Below are 25,202 nucleotides of genomic sequence, written 5' to 3'. Positions count from 1 at the left end.
GTCTGAGAAAACAAATTGCTAAACCCTATTTTAGCGAACACCTGCTATAACTAAAAGCAATCTCGATCCCGTAGGGTTTGTTACGGTCGCATTAGATTGCCATTCCATTCCAGTTAAATAAGTCTCTTTGGTGAAGCTGCTGTTCAAAGCCCACATGGAACAGTTTCTCTTATACCTAGCACACATATAAGTTAAAAACAACATAGGCTCACAAAAAAAGGAAGCAGTATTACTTCATAATTATGCGTAATTATTACCGAATTATACATAGACACTGTAAAGACAAAACAAGTCTTACACAACCTGTTCGGTCTTATACATTTACAATTTTCCTATGTCAAAAACATCTGCAGCAACATAGATATAAAAGCACCTGATGCAACCTGCAATATCCACCAACCTTTCTTACTTCCAAAGACTAACATACAAAGTCAATTTAACCCAATACCTTTAACCAAATACCAGGGCTGAGATATTCCAAAGCACACAAAGTCAACTGACATCCAACCCCAACTCATGCTTTCAAGCTTGCCTCCTCAATGCTCTTCATAATATTCAAACACTCACAATGGATATCACACATTAAATAAATCATTGTATATCTGAAGTACCACTTCAAAGCTGCTCACGGCAGAAAAAGAGGAATAAAAAGCTCTAAATGAATGTGCAAGGACAAACCATTAATTACCAGAACTGGAATTTAGCTAGTCAAGCTTAACATCTACATTTCATTCTAAGTTCACAGGAGAGCTGGGTGAAACCTTAGAGCTAAAAATTTACTTAACAAAGAGTGGCATTTGAAAGTGAAATACATCCAGAATTTCTTCATGTAGCCTTGACTGCTGCCAACCTCTTTGATCCACGTTTTCTTAGCTTTTTTCCCCCCCCTCCGTTTCCAAATACAGACTCAGCTAAATTTAATAATAAAGCTTTAAACTGGGGGGGTGAGAAGAGTTATTCGACCTGTTTCTTTTCTTCCCCCCCCCCCTTTTTTTTTTTTTTGAGGGGAAGGAAAACAGTTGGACTGGTAAGTAATGTAAAACAAAGATTTATTTTGCAACTCAGACAAGAAACATTCTTTTAACCCAGATGTTTGCCCAGCTCTGTGCCTGAGCCTTTCCATGACTTTGAAAGGAAAAAAGTGTGTCTTGATTTTACATCTCACCAACTAAAGGATGGCCTGCTCAACTACATTTTTTTAATACCTCAATGCATTTGTCTGTGCATACGTAAAGCATACCAAAAGGTTTGTGCTGCTTTGGTTCACACAGGAAACCAAAATCAAGTAAGTAAAGGCGGTAAGTTGGACACCAGCAGAGACACTTTCAAACTTTCCACCACCAAACTACAAAATGCAGGACTGCAAAAACTCAGCTTAACATTATGGTATCAAGCTTTAAGTATACACACCTACCTCCACATAAATGTGCATGTAATGGCAAAAATCTCCCAAATCCATTCTTTTTCATGGCTTCAAATTTTTAAGCAACATACATGGATAATGTATCCTTATCATACACAGCATTACTTATTTCCTACACAGATTCTTGTAAAACTCCTGCTATTGACAGTGAGTATAGGCTCTCCATTGTTGAAAATGCCATAAGCATATTTTGAATAATTAGATGTCATCATTTGTATGAGGGAGGACTGTGTTTAGTGTGATAAAAAAATCCATTAGTTTCAGGGTTTATACCCAAGTTTATACCCCTTAGAAGTGGCAAACTCATGACCATCTTCATGACCAACAGTTCATTCAACTAAATTTGAGTTCAATCACATATGTTGCATATGACATTTAAGATTTTAGACATTTTAAAAAATATGCTAGCAGACCTTATATTTTAGGGATTGTATCTGTTCTCCCAAGTACACAGAATGATGCAAATCATCTTTTCTGAAATAGAAAATCTTAAAGTTACACCTCATGAGGAAGTTCCTTCCTAAGGATTCCTCCCCCGGAATGTGAAAAAAAGCAACAAAGGGGAAGGCGAGCATAGACAAAAGACTAATGGGTAGAGCTGGTGAGGCATCCAAAGGTGAGAAAATTAATTCCACATTATGGCTAGAATATACTACTTGACAGGCTAGGCATACACAGAGGTAAACACACATACTGTTTTAGAAGGTTCTTGGGATTTATTTTGATTATGAAGACAGCTGAAAACATGTAGCTGTTAGCTTTACTGACTGACAAAAAGATTCATTTATTTCAAGCAGCAGCTAAGCAACCTTTGACCACTGTAAGACCTGACAACTTTAATTAGTTTTAGCTTAAAATGGAACCAAATTTGGCTTTGGCTTCTATCCAAATAATTTTATCCCAGACTGCTCTCTGTTCCTAGTGAAGCATTGCAGCATAATTACTTTAATTTCTTCATAGTTATGTTCCATTTGCTAGCTTTCCAAGAAATTTTACAACTTTAACATATAGTCAAAAAAAATAAAAGAAACAAGAAACTTTCTCACATTAGTGAAGCAAAATTAATAAAAGAGTGTTCATTCCTTGCCGGCATGAGAAGAGATTTTTAAACATTTCAGTCAGTATGCCAAAGTGTCATCATGTTGGATTAAAGACACTGAACAAAACACCTCCACGCACTGAATGAACAAAATTAAAATGCTAGACCTGTTTGCAGGGTGGGAGGGAGTGGTTTTAGCTTGTATCATTCTGCACAAGAAAATGACCATCTGGCACAAATTGCAGCCGTATTAGCAGCCGTAACTATTTCCAGATTAAACAATGTTTGCCTGTTGCCATAAAACACTAACCCCACTTAGGGATTCTGTCGGTCAGTGATCTGGCCACTTGGTCCACATGCTGAATGCAGATAGAAAGTCATCGGACAAGGGGCAGAGGGAGGGCAGGGGGAGAGAAGAACGCTTCAGCAAACCAGAGTATTTTTTCCGGCTGTCCTAATCCAAGCCCATATTCCCTACAGTTTTCTATTAAACTGTACAAGATAACCTGCCCACTTCAGAGACTGAATTACAAGATTAATACTAGAACAAGTAAAAGCACATGCAGCTGCAAGTAAAAATACAAGTTTGCCTTGTCCGTAGCCCGACCCTCAGGAACTACTGATAGTCTGTTGTTTGTACGGGGGTTCTCAGGCTGATTTACCAGCATTTTGATTAGATTGCCTTCTGGTAGAGCATTCAACAACAATCCAATATTTATCATTTGTGTTCCAGAGCAGAAATGTAAACATAACGTAGAGCTTTTTCTCAGTAGGGTTTTGCTTTTAGAAGTTTTTTTTAAGAAATACACATTCATTTATATGGTTAAGGCAGACAGGTTAATCTCACACTGCATTTTAAATACAAGGTACTAAGATCTGTAATGGTCCTTTGTTTTTGTATGAAACCTCACAACTTTAGATCTGTGCCCAAGAAACTGTTTCCTGCACAGTTGAGCTTTTATTAGAGTAGAAACTCGCATTATGCCTGCGGAGGAGAGTTGTCAGCCACAATCTTCATCGAAGAGAAGAAATTATGGATTTCCCACTATACTTCACAGAATGCAACTTTCATTAGAGGACAAACTTAATTAAAATAAGCCAGTATAGTCAACATAATAAAAAAAGAAAAAAAATCTTTTAATTACATTTTTGCAGTTTGGATTTTTCCTCAAGCTAGACATTCAAACAGCCTCAGCCTTTACCAAAACATGGAAAGGATTTAATTATGTATGAAGTTTTCCTGACCAAACATAATAGCATTAAATATCAAAAAAAGTTACTTTCAATTTCTATCTGTATAGAAAAGTAACTTGGAGGAACATTAAAAAAAATTGTTTTAAAAGGTGGAACTAAAACTTTTGGATCCAGAACAATGTATTCCCTGTATACTGTTTCTTCCATATATAGGCCTATTTGGCTGGTCTGTGTTTTCTTCCTCACATTTATCACTGCAAAGCTCAAAAGGCCAACTCCATAAACATTACTACACAGTGCCTACAAAGAGTTTAACTAAATGCTGTTGATACCAAATCTTTCAAAGCCATCAGTTTGGCAACCTCATACTGGCTTCTTATTTGGCAAAATAAAGGCAGCAGTAGCAACATTATAATGCTTAATGACATGACACTCCTCTGGGGCACGCAGGTACTCTGCTAACAAGCCACCAACTCGTTCATTCACATGAGTACACCAGAGAGCAGGGAAGCATGGTGTAACGCACAAAGAAAATAACTGGGGAACTCAGGCAGTTGCCCGGGTGACAGCAGAGCAACACGATGAAAAATTCATGGTCGCTAAGCAGCGGGGAAAGCGGGCAGGGTAGCTCGCAGCCAGCCCGCGCTGCCAGGAGCTGGGATGCTAGCACACTCTAGCGACGGAAAGTCTCCGTGGTCCAGATGGAATAAATTCAGTGCGGCAGTCACCTAAAGAACGACAGAGCAGTCATTGAGCTCTGTCTCCATCTGTAAAGCACGGGATGTTTGTCAGAAGCCAAAGCAGATACAAATATTGGTCTGGGATCACTTACCTTTTGTTCTCAGTATAATCTGCAAGCACCTGGGATTACTATGCAGTGCTTGCCATTTCTTTGGATCAGCTATAAACATCAATAGTCAACTGGTTATGAGTTATCTCTTCGCACTTTGCCTTACTGGCTAAACACTGGTGTGCATCAGAGCACCGGGCTGCATCTGTGCTCAAGAACAGCGGCAACGCATGCAGCACAGGACCTTCAACAGAAGCACACAAGTCCCACACACAAAGATATCTAGAGGTCTTCTCACACTGCGTCATTTTCTTGCACAATTTCTAAAATATGAGTACATTCTAGATTACAAAGCACAAGTGAACAAAAAAGTTAGCAGCCTTTTACAGATGGTTCAGTTTCATATACCCAAAGTAAGAATACCAGAACAAAAAAAACAAAAAAAACAAAATTCCTTTCTCCCCCCCACCCATTTATTGCATGCAAGCATTTTACAGTTACTTTGCACACACTATTAACAAAAAAATAATTATATAGTTTCAGGTTAAATTACTTCACTGAGGTTGGAAATGTGCATGTAAATTCACTGGATGGTCAACTTGCAGGTTCTCACGCATCTGTCCAGGACAATCTTAGGTTTGCAGTTTCCACAGGAACAGTTAAAGCATACAAAAAGACCCTTCTCACTGAAAACAGTGTTAACTGTTCTTATTCCTTAGAAGTTTCCAAACTGTTGTATCATTACAGTCCCAACTAGCAACATCCTGGTAAAACGACCTTCTCTAATTCCCTCCCACTCGCACCTTTAAAGCGCACTAACGTTCTCTCATATGCTCTTAAATAAGAAGCATCCACCTCTTTGTGTCCTAAGATTTACTGACAGAACTTCAGGATTTGCAGATGTTGTCTTAGTCACCAAGAGCTAGATCCACCGAGTTGTCAGATGAGTTTCGGTAACTCAAAACCATCCAGTCGCTAACAATTTATCCTGCATATGCCTACCTGCATTTGAGTGTCAACTTCCTTTTCCCACTAGTGTGAGGCACTTCAGTTATATTTTTCCCCCTTTGTTGTTTTCCTGAATTTCTCAGAATCCCTGTTGATTTTTAAAAAAAAGCTTTTCCAGTCTTTCTACCTGTCTACAGTTGTTTTCCTTCCTCTTGGCGCAAGCATGAATTATTGGTAAATCTTTCAAAGTCATGCATACACACATTATACATATACACATGCACACAATACCTGATATTTGTCCCATAATGTTTCTCCAGAACAGTTACCATTACACCAAGAAACAGGCAGGGCATTTAGTACAACCGGTGGCATTTCAAGCAGCAATATATATTTAAAATTGTTCTGGAGAGTCTAAATTTCAGAATATTAAGAACATCATGACTACAGCAACTACTTATAATGGATCATTGTACTTACTAATGAACAAAGCCTGCTGAAACACCAAACTACATGATTATTGCTTAATTTCTAGATGTGGATATACCTCATTGCCTCTCTGCACAGACTACACTTTGAAGCTGAAATAATGAACTACAGCAACTAGAGAACAGTTTTTAAACAGAACAAGAATTAGTGCCTTTTTATTAAATGCTGGAAGAATACTCAAATAAGAAACAGCCCTTTAACATATCATTTTAAGACTTAAATATATCCTTAACTTACGTATGAACAATCCCTACCAAAGTGAACGTGACTATTCTTATGCTGCAATTTAACAACTTGTTTAGCTTTTTTCATGTTCGAGGCCTAAATTATCCAATGAATATGACTGCCTTATTTAAAAACAGCATTTTCCATAAAACTTACAAGCTACTACACATTAAACTTTGGAAGAGTAAGTTGTTAGGACCAAAAAATTGTCTGTGCAGCATGAAAAGCAAGCATGTTGGATAGAAGAGGAAAAATACTTCAGAAGTACCAGATTCAGATTTTTGTTATTTCAACCAACATAGTTTAGATACTTAAGAATGGAAGTCCTTATAGTCATTAACACAGAAGCTTCTCATAGCAAGGTTTCCAAAAGAAAAGCGAGCAAGCTACAAGTTGCATTAAAAACACACACACATACCGCTTTCCTTCCTGCCCCTCCGCCCATTAGCTATCCTGACATATGCATGCATGGTTTTCATCCCAGGAAAATGCAATACAATACTTTACAGAAAAAAGAAAAGAGCATCTAAAGGATGGACAGTTAAAAGAAAGATTGTACATAACTTCTGTAATATCAGAACAGTATTTTCATATATGTCAGTGTACCATTAACGTTATCATAATATATTTATCTCAATATTCCTATGGGATACCTGGACCATTTTGTACAAAAGCTGAATCAAAAAACTAAGGCTCTTTAGCAACTGGTTTTATTACTGGTTTATATGCACATTTTCTTTGCAGTCTAACAGATTCATTGTACGTACCTGAAAGAGGTATACTGTGAGTGAACTGAATTGAGATTCATAATTTCAAACTCCACAGTCAGGCTAATTATATAGGATTTATCTTCAGTATTTGTACAATACCAAATAGAATGCTAATAGTTCAGGCTATTTACTTAGCAATTGAAAAAAATGCTAAAACTGAAGCTAAATAAAATTAACAAAGACCAGTAAGTCCAAATATATGCCCATATTAAATGCTGCAGCGTAGATACTAAGAATGAAATACTGTACTAAATTCTTTTTTAAATATATAAAAGACCTTAAGTCTGAAAAAAAATGCAATAACCTCAAGCAAAAGTTTAAGCAAATCCCTAAACTGATTTCAGCACAACAAACCAGCCAGTACCCAAGTTCAACTTCTTAAAGTTAAATCATCCTCCATTTCATTAGAAGAACTCCAGGCTGATGGCACTGTATTCGCATAAGAACTGAAGAAAACTTAGACCCAAGCTAGAACAGAAGAAATTAAGAAAAACATGCATTTAATAAAACTAAGAGAACTTTGTTTAACAAAAATCACAAAGCCAAATCAATCTTCCTAATAGCAGGAACGTTGCATTTGGCTGGGGAATTTCAAAAATAATCCTTTGATCCAGTTACAGACCACTTTGGGAAAGAGACCTCCAGATCCAGAAGTGTCCATCTCCTCTTTCTCAAGCTAGGTGTCTTAAGGCCAGGCCCTTTCCCCACTCCGGTTCACAAGTCCTTAGCTAAAGATCAAGAATTGCCAGCCTGTGTCCAGATCCTTTACTGCTGAGAAGTGGTGCCTGACCATCCTACTGCATCAAATTCAATGCATGTTTGCCTTGATTCCTCCTCAACAAAAAAAGTAAGATAAAAAAATCAATTATTTAATAAAATCAAGTAGTCCAGCAAAGGCGATAATATCACCGGAAAAGTCTTATCAGTGTACCAAGCCAATGTATCAATGTACAGGTAAAAATATGGTTCAGTTTTCAATTCAACCAAAGCAGAAGAGTAACCTTTTCACTCAATATCCCGGCTTAAAAAAACAACTTATCCTAACTTCATTCCATCATGCCTGCACCAGCAAATTGACTTAATTGTCAGCAGGGGCTTGTGGAATGTGAAGTGACTCCAGCAGCGCTCAGGGGAGATTCCCGAAGCACAGTATCTACGGGAAAGACACGGAGGAGCCATCCATTTCACTGTCACCCCCAGGCAAAGTAGAACAGCCTGGGATTTCTAAAGAGGCTGACAAGAAAGAGAACGAAGAACAAAATTCTGCTGTCCTGGATGATTAGCACTGGCCTGAATAAGGCAAAATTGTTTTATACATATCAGTACAACTTCACTGATTCTTGGCACCTATTGCTACCAAAACCAAGGCTGAAGGTCATGATTTGAGATTACTGATTTGCAATTACACAACTACATCCAATAACCCCTCATAAGGGCCTTTCCAAAGATGAGAAAAGGCAACATGGCTTTTACTTCCTCTCTCCTACCCTCTTCCCCACCCCAAGAAGGATAATAGCAAAAAAAAAAAAAAAAAAAAAAAAAAAGGCTGCAGCCAACACAAGCTGTTCAAATAGTTGCTAGCACTACAGGAAGGGAGAGAATAGGAAGGCAGCAGAGATGTTGCTAGGGTAGGCATTCCGGTTCAAATCCTGTTTCGATTCAGATGATGCCACCAAAGAAAGAAGACAGATGGGCACAAACATGGGCACAAAGAAAGAAGTGGGGAACCAAAACCTCATGCTGTGCCTCTGATAACGGTACAGAGATAAAGGGTTTCACCTGAAATAATCCCATGTGCTTTCTGTCAATGGATTCACTTTGGATGCAGGGAAAAAGGTTTTATTTACTGGTGTTGACGACTAGTCTGAAGTAGACTTGCAGGGTCTGATACTGCAGACTATTGGCCTAAAGCTTTAGGCTTTAAGCCCTAAACAAATACCAAGTTTGGGCCATCTGCGCAGATTCATTTTGCCAGAAATGAGGTGCCTAGTGGAGGAGTCAGTCTTCTTGTGGTGGACAACCCTAATGTTGACCCAATGCTGGGTTTTGTCCTAGTAAACAGCTATAACTAGCTGTGTCAGGGCCATTGGCAGAACTGTTAATAAACAATGCTCTACTGGTGATACAAGGCAAAAATTATCTTGCCTCAAGTAGCTGGAGATGCATATATGAAAGCAATCAAAGAAAAATCGAAGTCTGCTACATTTGGCCTAATCCACCCTTGCCCCCTCTGCAGATTTAGTTGCTTTATTTTAAAGTTAATGGTCAACCTAAATGGAAAATTGTCTCAGAACTTCAGAAACAATAAGGCATGCATTAATTACAGACTTCTGTTACTTCTCCCAATACAGTTTAGAGAGCTCTGCAGATTTCCACCATTTTCACTACAGGATTATTCCGGAAATCACTATAAAACTTAATCTTAAATTCAGAAATAATATCAGAACCCAGATTTGCAGAAATTCAGAACTACTTAAGTAGCTCATGGACCAATCACAGAGGGGACTGAAACCGACAGGACGACAAACCAACCAGGATTTCTCTGAAATATGCTATACACCTAATATTCTTAGAACTGTACAGAAAACAGGTTGCCAGTTAATATTATGTAACATATTACATCACTTGGAAGACTTACCTTCCTCTGTAACCTTGTTTGATACAGTTAAAAGCAATACCATATCTTTGCTAAATAAGAAGTTTTATCTGATGACATGGGAAAAGTAAACTTATCCCAAACAAGCAATGGGGTGCACACTTTAGAAACATTTCTAACACAGATTTGGAATACAAAGCATTTGAAATACAAATCAAATACAGCTGACAACTATCTCCGAGTCCATGAACAGTCTGCAACTGGATAAACCAGGCATCGACTATTTCCATTTATTATTATTATACAGGAATAGAATGGAGTTTGAATGCTCTCATCTCTGCTTACAAATTCTACAGAAATCAGGAATATATTTGCTATGTGAGCATTAGTAGCTCATCACTGCACTGTTCTAAAGAAGATGTAGGGCTTTATAGTGTCTTCAATAGCCATGTGCAACAGCATATTTCAAAACTCTGAACAAAAGCATATAAATATATGGGAGCCTGACCGCCTACACTTACCAATATCATGAATGATGCTAGCTGTTGTACTTGGATTAACAAGTAAACACCACTTTTACAAGCCTACTCTGTGCCTTGATATGTATTTATCTGTAATTACTAATCTGTAAAACTGTGACAAGTCACATAAATGGGTTTTGAGTCCAGATTTTAAAGCTAAGCTGTACTCCTAACATTAATTTTGAAGTCAGAAATATTTTTGCAACATCACAGAGAAAGAAACAGACTTTTCTGAGAAAAAGGAAAAGCTAACAGCTGTAGGTCAAAACAAAGTCTAAACTACATTTCACAGTCCATAATTATTTATGTAACAAGTAACTGAAACTATATTTAAAATGACTAACATTTCTGGAAAGCATCACAAAAATCTGCAAACAGCAAAACACTAGATGAACTGGAAATCAGAAGTTTTAACAATGGATAGACTCCAAGGCATCAGTCTTCTACTCGGTACTTATGACAACTTAACCAAAGCAATGCCTTTTGGGAAAGGGGAACGAAGAGGAGAGAGGCAAGGTTAGTCAGACCACAACACAGCAGTATTTTTGAACATCAGCTCTCACTATAACTTTGCTAAGCAGGTATCCCATTTTCTGGGTATAGTAAACAAGATCTGATAAACCTAAAGTTTAGTTACTCTGATTTGTCTATTCAAAGTACACCTTCCCCTCCTCAAATTTCATCCATATCTTTTTAACGTGATTAAATTTTGCATGGAAATACTAATTCTTAAGCCAACTATTATATATCATTTATGTTGACTGACATCATGTTGACCTAAGATCTGTAGAAATCCAGAACAGAGACACAATCTACTCCATTCCAAAAAGTTTACAATTAGACCATAAAGTATGAAAAATCAAATACATACACATGGCCAGAGAAGTACGAGGGGACAATATCAGCAGGACAGGCACAACCTTAGCATATCAGCTGACCATATGCTGTCAAGATTTTGTAGGCATTGCAGAGACAAGAGACTTTAAAGAAGTCTTTTCTTTTGAGCACTAACAACTTTCAGTCATTTAAAAAAAGAAAGTGTCAAGCCTCTAATACAAAAGCTTGACAAAACAATATGCTGCTTGCATATCTTGACTAAAAACATACTGTTACAATTATCAGCTTTAAATAAAGCCTTCAGACCCCCAAAGTCCTGACTTAAAGTGGATTTAATATTATGAAACAATTGCTCAAAGTTATGTTGATAAGTCTCTTACATTTACCTCACACCATACAACCAGTGTACTCAGGATGATAAATGGTTGCACTGTTAGATGTATAAGACAGATTGAAAGCAATGTGCTTCCTAAATGTACTGCTGTGTACAGTAAAATGGATGCTTAAGGTTCTTCCAAACCATATGTCCCACACGATTTCAGACACACACTAACACATGTAAGAAAATGTATTAGACATTTAATAAGTATGAACCACATCAACAGCCCATCCAATAAGTAGTCTTAGGATACATGCTTTTTGTTTCCTCTGCTTTAAGTCAGTACTGATTGTGTGTCTAGGAAAATTAAGGTTTACAGCCAAGAGGTGGCTTCATAATAACAGTAAAACTATTGCCACCTGCTGTCAGAAAGCATTCATGGCATCCCATAGTACCTCAAAGTACCTCAAATATTTTACAGTTTTAAGAAGTTACAGGCTTTTAAGAAATCCAACTTTACAGTATTTTTTGTTCCTCTGTTGTTTGCCTTCTCTAGAAAGTGCATACAAGAAAAGGTCCAGGGTAACCACGGCATGAACGATCAATAAAGTTTGATGCTTAATAAAAGCCACATCACAGTTCTGGAACATAGGAAAAAAATTCTACAAACAGGAGCGATCATTTTAAGTTACCATCCCTTCAGCCTCCAAGGATAAATGAAGCAGCAGTTACTGTCACAAGGCAGAGAATTTCAGACGAGATGATTCAATGGAGAGGGCTGACATTTCACAGCCTGCTACTGCCCTTCAGCACTCAACACTTAGAAATCTGCATCTCCAGCAGAGCCCCCACAGCTCTGCCTGCCCTGCTTGCAACATATACGCTTCCTGGTTTTAGCATTCAAAATAAGCCAAGCCTGAGTGGACAAATACAAGCTTAAGAGGTAAAGAGAGCAAACGAAAGCACAAAACCAGCAGTTTCCCACACCACCTTTCACAGAGTTTCTTGTAAACCTGGCCATTGACAAGTTACACAGATAACACCCTCTGCTCCCACCCCATTCCTTCTCTATTCTGCAAATTGAGAAAGAGTAACTCAAAGTGTTTTATTTGTATTTGTAAAGCACATTGGCAGGCTGGTTGATTTGTTTTTAAATGAACAAAAATATCAGCAACACTAAGTTTACATGGACAGTTCCTGCCTCAGGAGTTTAGAAGCAGTAAGTTAAGATGCACTAAGTTAAGAGACAACAAATGGGCTCAAAATTGGATACACAAAGAAATAAGGAGACCATACCAGTCTAGGAAAACAGTGGTATGAAAGCACCAACACTGGATCAAGACCAAAGTGTTAAGTAAATTAGGTACCATAGTCCATCAGGTTAGATTAGGCTACTAAAACATCTCTTACCTTGTCCATTGTATGTTAGATTATCAGCAGACTATCAGATTATGCTAAATCCAGTCAGGAAAATCTAATAAGATATACTTGGCCATCTGACTTTGTGCCAGGGTATTTATATATACTGCACCCTCATGTCACTCCACTCAAATTTTTATGCCAGTGGGGAGATGAATAAGCCAAACAACGTTGCTTTGAAGCTCAATTTGCTTTGACAGAGCCTGGTGGCTCAGTCCACACGCAGTTAGTTTATGGAGCCTTTTAAGTGCATTGTTCCAACAGAAAGTATATTTTCTTCTCTGTTGCTTTTTTACAGCTTCTCAGTAAGTCATTGAGCACTTGTGTCCCACTGCTTGTTAACATGAAGTGCCTGTTTGCAGTATCTGGCCACATGGCAGGCTGATCAGCATAGCTTTCCTCATAGGCATGGAAGTTTTAGATCTTCATTACATCATCTGACACTACCTGCTCTCAGGCAGAACACACAATTAGGCAGGATAACGCTCAGGCCCACGTCTGAGGAATATATGCTCCCAGAAGTCTTCTCTTTTAGTTAAGTGATACAGTTGTAAGCAAACTTGTTTTCTGTATGCTAACGTATTCTACATTTTCTGATTTTAAGGCACTAACACACCTGATAAAGCTATCCAGTACCAAAAAAAAAAAAGTTTCATGTTAAAGCTCCGTTCCTTTTCCACACCAAGTTCCAGCTGAGCATGGGTTCCAGATAGGACACAATAGTGCCACACACAAGTGACGGCAAGATCCTCCACAAGTGTGAATTTGCCTTCCTTATAGCTTTCTGCCACAACAGTGTCACTACCAAAAAATAAAAAAGCTAATCAGTCTGTACCCAACCGAGGCAGAGTTTTAATTTTCTAATGAAAACTGTATTTTTAAATGGATTACAGTTCATTTCTCACCCCTGAAAGTGCTCCAAAAAGAAAAGAAACTCTATCCTCAACTTGTCTGTAGCACTGCTGTTTCTTTCTTGTTCTTAAATGGAATTATACTAGTCATATTTTGCAAGTATACCAAGTATTTTGATCATTTGTTACAGTACATTTCTGAGGTAGTCTCAATTTTTATCCTTTGTCACATCCTTAGAGCAACTGGTGTTTGACCAAAACAGCAACTGCAATAATCCACCTAAATTAAACTGAACCTCTAGACATATTTTTCATCCTCTTGATCGCTATCACTTTACAATTCCCCCCCCCCCAAATCAGTATTAAAGAGAAGATCTATAGTGTAATCAGATTAGACAGAACAAAGCAGTTCTGAGTAGAGGGGAAAGCCAAATGATGTCCACTACTCAACAGCAAGGTTGAAGCTATTTTCATAGAAAGTGGTTGTAAACCAACTCACACATACTATGATTATCAAGAATGGTTGATTCTCTCAGCTCCTGACATGGACTTTTGTGATGAAAAAGTGGACAATATATATAAATGAATCCGGAGTTCTATACACAAGTATTACTGCACTGATTTGAAATTAACTTGAAAAACCTTTACGTGCAAGCATAACTTGTTCACACTGAAAATGAAAAAACAAATTAGCAACAATTTGTTAGCATTACCGGCTCTATTTCCAAGGAAATCACACCCACGAAAGCAGTGTGGTGTGCAAGGCAAAGCAGTAAACTAACCAACCTGCCAGATGACTCTCCACAAAGGATTTCAACACAAGCTTTAAGTTTCCCTACCTGCACACCAGAGATGATAGAACATTTAGAATGTGCTCATATGAAACATGCTACTAATCATCAAAATCAGTACGAAGCTCCCAGAGTAAGGAACCATTATAGTCCAGCTTAAACAATTTAAATAAGTTCAAACATCCCATGGGGGGGGGGGGGGGGGAATCTTATAGGCAGCTCAAGGGTGGTTCGTTTGTTTTGCTGATTCCACTTTCAATAGCAGGAACATTTGAGTCAAGTGAATGACTACATTTTAAAAAATAAGTCTTCAGCTATAAACTTAAGAGTAAGGACTACTGACCACTGCTTAAAAAAAAAAAAAGGGGGGGGGGGGGGCATTAAGTATATATGCAATACCAGTTCAGGTCCAGCTACTGATTCAGACAGGCCACTTCTGAATTAATTTCTACTTCAGGAGCTACTAGATGAAATTTTGTGTGATAAATTAAGGTGCCAAATGAAATGGATTAGCAATCAGAGAAACTGCCTGATGTCAGACCTGTTTCAGATTAGAATTCATCCTTTTTCCCCACCTGTTCATTAAGCACTAAGTTCAAGGCAACTGCAGTGACTGATTACACATTAACAAGCTGTTTATGTGGAAAGGCATAGTTCAGCTAGTATCTATGCCTACATATTCGTTTAAGCATAATTCACAGATAATATATTCCGTTCACATTTTCAATACATAAAATACCTCTACCTTGAAGTTTAATTTTGAACATGACAAAAATGGGATGCCTCATAAAACTAAGCAATCAGATTATACTTCAAGATCAAGGGTGTGGGGAAGAAGGAGAAAAGAAAAAAAAAGTCCAGCATAAAATCTGTTGCTTTATTACTAAACGCAGTTCTGAAATCTAAAGCTTGAGGGAAGAAAAGCATATTTTATTAGAAAAAGTTGAGACCTAATAGGAAACTGGTTACTTCATTTTGTAAATCTAATCATTCAGAAACTCCAGTCAGAACCACTTACACAATAAGCGAAGCAAACACGGCCTATTCAAAACTGAGCATTTTTTTTCCAATACCATTTGCTTTAAGTACCAGGACAGGGACATACAGCAGGACAACCTGTTTTTTTTTTTTTTTTTTAAACATATTTAAGAGATCTGAAAAGATCTAGACATAATCCACTTCCTGAAAACACTCTTGCCTGTCAAACAGCCAAGAGATACCATCCTCTCTACACAGTAGACACTGTACAATATACAAAGGGAGCTAAGAAAACTGCATTTTATTGCTGTTAACTAGCTTCTTTAGCTGAAGTGACTCCTGAATCTCAATTCAGATATGTAAATTATTTCCTGTAGAGGAAATCATTTGTTGAACAGTACGAGGTTCAGTAACTAAATTCCAGCAGAGATCACTAGAAAAGGGAAATAAAAAGTTGTATAATTTCATCCACTGCCTCTTCTCATTATTTATCACAGAGTAAAATATCACTTCCTATCTGTTTTCTCTAATATAAAAATATTGCTTTTAAAAGGTAATAGCTTTTTCCCCACAATTTGGGAGAATTAGGGATAACTCCAGCGGTCATGTACAGTTTACAAAGGGAGCAACCTTCTAGTTGCTACCACTGTAGCATCTGGCTAGTTTACAAGCAGCACTGTACACTTATTACCAGAAAAATCTACTTGGATAGAACTGATGGTTATGTTCCTTCTCCTGTTTCCATTCTCAATATCATACCTTTGTATAGATGCCTAAGAATAGTCTTCAAAGCTAGAAAGAAATACCATTTCTTACAGTGTTCAGTCATTCCTACCACCAGCAATCAAATAAGGGAGAATGAGCCTTATTTTTCCACATAACGGCATTCCTTTTCCCTCATTCTTTCTCCTAATGAAAACTAACTCACAATCACATTAGTACATGCTATCTTATTTTAGAACTGAATCAATAACCTACATTAACAAGTAATGAACGAATGAATAGTTGAGACCAGTAGTGGTGAACTGCTGCTTAAGGCATCTAAAGTACACACACATACATATCACACCCACTTTGAAAATTCAACTCCTGTACCTACTTCAAATTAAAAAGGTAACAAATATTATAAATACTAAAAGGTACCAATTTTTGTCTATGTTTATTAAAAAGCCCAGGGAGAATAATGCTTACTGCTTAGCTAATATTACAAATACATCACAATTGATTTTCAAACCTTACTGAGGCTTTTGCTGCTTATTTCTGTATTTGAGATTGGCTGCTCTACAAGCAACATACCTAACACCTGAAAGTGAGGAGAATAAGCTCCACAATTGCTAGACTACATATTATTTCGTTGTTACTGTTCTTCCAATAACATCTTAAGAACTCCAGTAAACATCAAAGAGTTACTGTACCATATCCATGTAAGCCATGAGAATATCATAATGCCATATGGTCCACAGTTTAATAAACAGAGGCAGTACGCAAGCAGACACAGAGGGAAATAATTTGCTCAAGCACAACCCAGGACATATGCAATTCATTTTGGACTGCTACTAAGTTAACTGCCAGCTGAAAGACATGCTTCCTAAATCCATACAGTACCGCAGAGAAAGCGGCTCAAAGACATTAAGGTACACTGAGTTGAGGGGGAGGGTATGACACATTCTGTGGCTTAAGTATTCCAATATTATCTGAAGCTATTTTTCCTCACATAATCCACTTGGTCCACAGAAACTCTTCTGATCAAGAAGTGTCTGCAGTACAAATATGATGTGTATTAAAAGAGCTGAGAGGAAAGGGGCAGGAGGAAACAAATGAACTCCCTCCCTCCCCTAAACACATGCAGACCTCCAAGAGAGGTTATTTGAAAGTTGGCTAATTTTAGTCATCTGACTTCCAGGTGCTTACAGCACTTTTGGAGGCAGGATTAAAAGGCATCCGGAAATATTTATTTTGTTTAAAAGGTCAGTTATCATGGATTTATGCAATAAAGAACATGCCTCAAGGAAGAAACTGTTCAAGTTCTCACAGCATAATAAAGAGCAGAAAAGGACAAAGGAGTAAAACTAAGACTTTGGTACCAATCTTAACAGAATCCTTAAAAAGGAGGGAAGGAAATTAACGTAACAGGACATATTAGGCAAAACACCAAGGTGAACTAGGACCTGTCTGCAATACAGTTACTAGCGCGGAAGTTTTAGGGAACCATTCTGGAAACATAACACACAGTAATGGGGTTACGTAATTCACATTGATTTCACCAAAAATAGCACACTGGTTCCTCTTTTCAGCTACCTTGACAGTCATTACGCATCTCAGTGCTGCAGTCACTCTTTAGAGGACAAAAAGAGATCTTCACTCTGATCACAACTGAATGATTTCAAAATTGGCTGTTTTGATACGGCTATTTTGATTATGCAAAGATAAACCCCAACCTTTTACTTCCACTATTCCCACAGCTGGCCTCTTTTAGCATAAAGTAATTCTAGAACACTTTTAGAAAATAAGTAACATTCAGTCCATCTGTCTAAGTCCAAGAGAAAAGAGGATCCTTCTTCAGCAGTGATCAGTGATTTCTTGGTATTTAGCTACATAAGATACCTACCAACACCTTCATTAGCTTAATGAAAGAAATTCAGTTAGCACTCTCTCCTATATGCCAGAAATTCAAGGAGGATCTTGCTTTTTCTCCTCCAGGCTTAGATAGTTTTTTCCTTCTGCAAATAAAACGGAGTTCTTTGCAAAAATGCAATAGAGATGAGAAACTATTTTTAAATACTGTCAGAAAGACACTACAATTTCACTGAAACTGTTGGATTTCAAAACCTCTCAGTGCAACAATTGGACTTTTCTGCACAATCAAAATGGATCTTGAACTAAAACTTCTTCTTTCTCATTTAAGTTTCCAGCTATCCTTCATAATTTTGAGAGGTTTAACATTAAAAAAGTACTAATTCTTTACAAAAAGGAAGAGGATCAGTCCTGGGCTTCATATGTTGGGTGAACAATGAGTAAATCAAAAGCTTACATTTAAGCTTTAATTAATGCATTGACATATACAGAGTATTTGATTGCTCAGGGTAATCATAGGTTATCATCTTGATCTAAGTATATTAACAATTCAGAATAGTTACTATATTATGAACTTCAATAAAGATTACAGAAGAAAATGACTAGAAGAGTTACAAGAACCCATCCGTACCAACATCCTGACATAAAACAGTTGTTATGTATCAGGCTAGTTTACCAGAGTACCACCTTCCATTGCATTAAATGGTTTTACGAACATCCAGTCTGAACCTCTACTGTTATGCCCACATCCCACTCCTCTTAGCCTACACACAGAATACACAGAGTACAAAAGATTCCTTTCTTTTTGGCAACAGCCTTCTATGTATTTCAAGAGCGTTATGTCCTTCTTCAGGCCTTTCAGCCTCTGCTTTATGGTGTGGTTTTGGATGGTTTCTTTAATCATTTCTGTAAAATACTGATGTGTGTGTTGATTTTAATTGACTTTTGGGTACCAGTAAACTCAAGATTAATTTAAAAAAGTTTTGTATGCAAATACTATCCTCTATACTTGTCGGAGTACGAAAAGAGCATGTTAAGATAACTAAGGAGGCTACTTCTACTCCATTAAATCCACTGACATGTCTCCACTATAAAGAAGGGAGTCATGCAGACAGAAATAACATCAAATAATACAAGGGACTAGGTTTATTAACTTCCATGCAGTATGGACAAACTATACTCTTCCTAGACTTGAACCTGTATCTCCACATAGGTTTACCTAGTGCAGTAAAAAGCTATCATTTTTGGTCAACACAACCTTGGGGATCTCTGCACTTTGTTCCATTACACAGAAGATACCACAATATGTTTCCTTCCAATAAATGTATAGGTAATACCACAAATTAATTCTTGAAGTGAATCAGTACTCCTAACCATTAAGGACAGTGCTAGCCAAGTATCAGGAAAAAAATTTCCATCCCCAAGACACACATACCATGCTATTTTGGGGATGTGGATGAGGCAAGGGGCAAAGGGTAGAAGAACACCTTCCCACAGTCTCTCCAAACTAACCAAATTAATTGATTATAATATAATACATGAGCAAATTCATTACTTAAGCATTTTTCCCCCTCTAAAATATCTTTGAAGTGTTGTGTCACAAGAACCTACTAGACATAGTGCTTCACCTCTATTGCAGACACGGAGACGTGGTCACTAAACTTAACTAGGTCTTAAAACATTTAGAGCTTTGGAGGTAAGGACCAGAAATTTGAAAGATTACATTTTCGGGGGGGGGGGGGGGGGGGGGGAAGGCAAGCAAGTCACATAAAAAACAGGAAGTCAGTGTTCTCATGTTATTGTTAAATAATTTCCACTGTATTAGTCTACAAATGGCTTGATTTATAATAATAACCTGGAATGTACTGCAGCTCAGTACCTAAGTTCTGTTTTCTACAATATAAAGCATGAAGTCTCAGCTATTTGAGTTAAAAAATAAAGGCAAGAGAATTATTGTCCCTTAATAACTACACTATTAAAGCTTTAAAATAATCCTGGTCACAGTAAAGGCACAGAGGATGAACAGATGCAATATATAGAAATTAGAAGAGGTACGTAAAGTTTCCCTAAGAGCTTTCCACTGGATTTTTGTTTTATGTAGCTTTTCAAAATTCAAATTTGTAGTGCTATAAAGGATTTCCAAGATAGAACTACATAAAAACATTTTACTACCTACCTGCATTAACAATGGCATCAACCTCAAGCAATGTAATATCACCTCTATAAAGAGAGACTTTCTCACTCAGACTTTTCTTCCCCTGTAGATCTTCTTTAGTGTTTTCACCTGCAAAAAAAAAAAAAGTAATAAAACCGGATTACAAATGTAATTATAACATCACTCTTCAGAAGCTCAAAGCAGGTACCCAAGAGTTCCTGCCGCTACTGTCGTCAGCCTGGGACATTTCTCTGTTTTGCCTCCAGAGGGCACCGGTAACCCGCAGAGACACAGGCAATGCCCTGCAATTACACTGTTTGCTTTTTGCTATTCGTTTTCAAACGTTAGCTACTATGAAGCACTGTGTCCTTGCCGAAGTACTCTTTGATTAAAAATCTGTACACTCATGCACGTTTTTTGGAGTTAGTTTCCATCAAATAATTTTCTTTGGTAACCACAATGGTATGAATTACCAAAAACAAAACAAGAAGAGGAAGTTGAGATACCACTGAAGCAGTAACTGATCCAGCTGCAAACCAAAATCATTCAGAATACATACGAAAACCCATGAGCACACAACTTGCCACCAAATCCAAATTCAGAATTAGTCCTGAGAGTAGGCAGTGGAGAGAAACCCCCTGCCCCCCCCCCCCCCACAGTAGAAAGAAAAACAAAAAACCACAAGCAAATTTAAGCTTGCAGTCTATCAGTTTGCCATCTTCCATTGTTCAACTAGAAGAAAAGGAAAGACATTGCATACATTAGCTTTCAAAAAAATCATTACTAAAAGATGTTATAACAAGTAGCTTATTCTGGTAAGCCACCACTTCACTCCATTGCTTCAGTCTACGAAACTCTTCAGTCACCTCAAACACTTCTACAAACACACAGGGGCCTATAAACTTAACATAGTTGTGCACTGTGAGACATCCGAGTCATTAGCAGAGAACTAAGAAACATGGTGGAGGTTTTTTTGTGTCATTGGTGGGTTTTTGTTCTGGTTTTGGGGATGTTTTTCTTTTAAAAAAATATTAGTTCTTTCAAACTTGAGCCAAACCTCAAGAGGCTTAGGCTCACGTATCAGCCAGAAAAAACTGAACTGCTGAAGTGACAATTTAAGTGGGAAATAATTTTCAGTCCTCAAAACAAGTGAAATTTATTTACACGTAAAAAATCCTCGAAGGCAAGATTTGATGAGAAACAGCACATACAAAGCTAGCCTATACTTTTTGCATCAACCTTTATTTTAATCAGTTTCCACAAACTAGAGTATACCTCTTTGTTTGTTTTAAGAAGTTTGTTCAACACCACACCACAGCAGAGATATTTACAATATCTGTAGTATCCGTGAGATCACGCGCCTATCCTCTGTTAATGTTTACACCCAAGACACCTTCAAGCCACTGTTATCTGAAACATTGCTCTCCACTTGCACCGCCAGCCCTCCCAGGGCTGGGAGCTCTGCTGCTTTCCTGGGAGATGAGGTTGTCCCGAGGGCACCGCTCCCCGCCAGCCTTGGGAAGCCCCGGGACCGTGCTCCCCCCTTACAGCCCTCTGCAGCCCCCTCCTCCCTCCAATACAGCACACTCCACCAAGCGCCGGAGGAGAGAGGAGCAGCCTGCACACCAACTCCTAAACAAGCTCCACTCTGCATAGCAAAGGAAAACCCAGAATACGTTTTAGGAGTACACTTAATAAATAAGTACCAGAATACAGGCAGCTCTAGTACAGGTACATTTTAGATAGGGAACACGAATCACACAGCTTGGGCTCGTTAAGGTCAACCTTAAGACTGATCCTAAATACTAAATTTACACCGTAAGTCCAGAACTGACTGATGTAATCAACCTAAAATCCTCCTAGGCACTCATCACACAACTGCACTGCTTCTTCTAGATTTGATGCTCAACAACTTCATAAGCCCATCCACAGCACACAGCTGTCTTCAAGTGCTCATTCCAAAAAGCTCCTTGGAACTAACAAAAGGCAAAGGAGAACACATCAAGAAAAATGTTTTGCTCACTAATTGAGAACACACACACAGAGGGGCACTCTTTCCTGAAGCACCAGAGGCAGACAAAATTATTACTAGCAATTTTAATCTGCATCTTTCAGTAAGAAATGTGCACTCTACCTTTATGTAGCAGGTAACACTAATCAAACATTTCATTTTTGAAGCTGAACGCAGGCCAACAGATGGTCACTGGAGCTGTTTCACACGTTCAGCTTCCCACTAGCTACTTGCATGTCACTGAAGCGCTCGTAGATGTCAAGGCTATTGCAGGAGAGCCATCGGCCCCTATAAGGCTGCCCCCCACACACGAAGGGGTGTGGGGGCAGAGCAGCAGGCAGGGGAACCCCCAATAACCCTGGCAGAGGCATGAGACCCTGACCCAGGCCAGGGGAACAGGATAAGGCCATTGGTGCTGTTTGTGCAAGTGCCGCTTTCTGTCTGCGTGGCTAGCCACAGGTATATGTATATACGTGTTGCACCAGTGTGCCCACGTGCACCCCTATTGGGCTCGAATGCGTGGTCACCCCTGCTACTGGCTGGACCTGGGAACAAGTTGCTGCAGCAACCTCCCCACTGTTGAGCTACCAGGTTCAGCAGCCTCTAATACGGGGACCTGCATCTACCAAGCAGAGTAGGCTAGGAAGGTTTTGGCTCTAGGCTGTTAACAGAAAACGCTTTGATGCTTTCCTCAGAAGCTGCTTTGTAAAGTAGAAGCACAGAAATCAAATGCTCCCAGTCAGCACATCCAATGAAAACAGTGGCTAAACAGATGAGAATTTCATTTACCATGTGGAAGACATCAATTCTGGCAGATTAAAGTTGGACGTTATATTAAGCCATATTTCAGACCACTGATATAGTGAATACCTTAAGGAATTAACCACACTTACTTGCCTCACAAACTATTACACAAAGTCTGCTTTACTCATATGACTGAAGTGCACAAAGAATATTTTATTGCTTCAATTGATAAATGTTTAAGGATTGAGGTAAACTGACTACCCAGCAAATCCATCTTCCCTTCCAAGATAATTTTGGTGCCCCAGGGAATCTCTAATTCACAAGAGCTGACAGTGAACTTCCATGTAAGCAGGAACGGGATCTGTGCTGTCAAGTTAAGCATTTTCACCAAGTTACTGCCCGAGACAGGCAGTAAGGAGCTGGCCTCAGTTCGAATCACAGTTTCCAGGCTTAGGATCTGGAGCAAGGCTAAACAAATCACGGTAAGAGAAGACTGACAAAGCTAGATATGCCTTAGGAAAGCAGAGGGAACGAGAGGGAAATGGAGGAAAGCAGAAGAACCACCGGTAAATCTTGGAGCTGTGCTTTGGAAGAAGTATCGTAAGACAGAAAGAAGTGTTGAGGACACAACCCTTTCTCTACCTCTGTGTGCAGCCTGACATTGAGCCAAGCTCTGGTAAGGCCTAACCTCTCCTCTAATCATGGTACCAAAACAACCTCAACTCATCTGGAGATAAGAGACCTGAAAGGTTTATGAAATGCTTAAAAAATACACACCCCACACTGAGGAAAGAAAAAGGCACTTTGAGCAGGAATTTAGTTTGTCATGGATGTTCCTCAAAACACTAACAGATTTCCTCAAAACAGTATTTTTCTGATTCAGGCTCACCTCAGTGACAAACTTAGTTCCTGCACCAAGTGTCTGAGATTCTAAAGCTATTCTCTATGTAGCATCACAAAAATCAGTCTGAACCTTAGTAAGTTGAACTTTTTGTGACCACTATTTTATAAAAACAGCTATAACACCTCAGCTAAGAAGATATTTGGGGAGGACTTTGTTCAGTTGGTTTTTGATTTTGCTTTCTTTTTTAACCTTTACCTTGTAGGAAAAGCCAAACAGATTTCTGTTCAAAACTGCCAGCATTACAGGCAACCAGAAGTAGAAATAAGAAAATAAAATATTATATATTGTAGATGATGCTGCTGTTCTATCTTCAGCACAAGTGACTGATACCAGAAATCATCATTTATTGGAACCACCACAAAATAATCAGTCTTAACTCCATTTTACCTTGTATCTGCTATGACATGCATTCTGCAAGATCCATGCCACTTCTACCAGAACACACATTGCTGCTGCTATGACTGGTGTTAGCATAAAGGTACTCTTGAATTCAGATGTGTGTGAGTTTTATTTCAATATTCAATTCCTAAAGCTACTATTCCATTGTCACCAGATCTTCAGTGCCTTAGCCAAAGTATTGCTACTTAAAGATGACAAGTTTTTACTACCATACTAAGAATCTGGAATTATTCTAACCCAGTAAATGTTATACTGTTTATATTGTTTTCCCACAGAAGATAATCACAGGTAGCTGATGAGTCATATGAAAATAAAAATCAACTTTTGTGACCAATTTACATGGTCTGGTTTCAGCCTTCTGCATAACTATATTCTGTTAGCAAGCCTAACTCAATTATTTCCCCCTTCCTTCCCCAGTTACTGTACTATCAAAGTCCTGGCCAAATTTAAAGCATACGCACACACTCCACAATTCTTCCCTCCTCCAACTTCTACTAAAGTGCTGCAAGACCAGTTACCATAAATCAAATCAGATACACATACAAGTCTCCAGATGAAGCCACTTAAGTTTAAACAGAAAGTAGGGGTTGGATATTAAGGTATTTGTGCCAGTACCATGAACAAAAAAAAAAAAAAAAAAAAAAAAAAACACACACCCACCAGGAGACATGAAGAGAACAGATACACAACAGGAAAGCTAGTTGCTGTTACCACTGATTTCTGAGTCAGCGAGAGAGCAGAGACAACCTTGCTTGTGAGGTGACTAAACAACAGCACAGAAAGGGATATCTAATTCTTTCTGTAGGTTGACACACAACACAGCTGTTCCACACATTCGCAAGGCCTCCTGGTTTGGCCTCCTCCACAGACTTTACAAGTTTGTCTCCAATTCTCACCCTTTGCAACTACTGCACTCAGCAGAACCATTCTCAAGATTCATTCGCCACTGCAAAGCATTAGTAAACTTGCTGCCTCATGAAAAAAAAATATATATATATCTACTATAATCCTCCCTTTCAGCTAGTCCATTACCCGCCCCAGATTTGCTGCGGGAGTCCTGATCAGTCTGTAACGTAGTTCAGAAGTAAAAAGCACATGCTGCCATGGCCATCTACATAGATTACCCTCATTTCTAAACAAAGCAAAACAAATAAACAAACTTTGTTTCATTCTAGATGTTACAGAAAGATGCTTAAAGATGCTTAACACTGACAGAAGACAGACA

General features: G+C 38.4%; 1 protein-coding gene across 4 annotated transcripts in view; it reads right to left on the bottom strand.

Annotated features, from left to right (window-relative positions):
- The window catches only part of MACROD2 (mono-ADP ribosylhydrolase 2), an 858,592-nt gene that overhangs the window by 806,265 nt on the left and 27,125 nt on the right, over nucleotides 1-25,202 (bottom strand). For all 4 annotated transcript variants that reach the window (XM_064510050.1, XM_064510049.1, XM_064510053.1 and 1 more), the window contains exon 3: nucleotides 19,941-20,048. In XM_064510050.1, the coding sequence (XP_064366120.1) occupies nucleotides 19,941-20,048 (108 nt within the window). The remainder of the gene's footprint in view (nucleotides 1-19,940; nucleotides 20,049-25,202) is intronic.

Source organism: Dromaius novaehollandiae, chromosome 3, assembly GCF_036370855.1.
Source record: "Dromaius novaehollandiae isolate bDroNov1 chromosome 3, bDroNov1.hap1, whole genome shotgun sequence".
Lineage (NCBI taxonomy): Eukaryota > Metazoa > Chordata > Aves > Casuariiformes > Dromaiidae > Dromaius > Dromaius novaehollandiae.
This window is presented reverse-complemented; position numbering and strand designations above follow the sequence as displayed.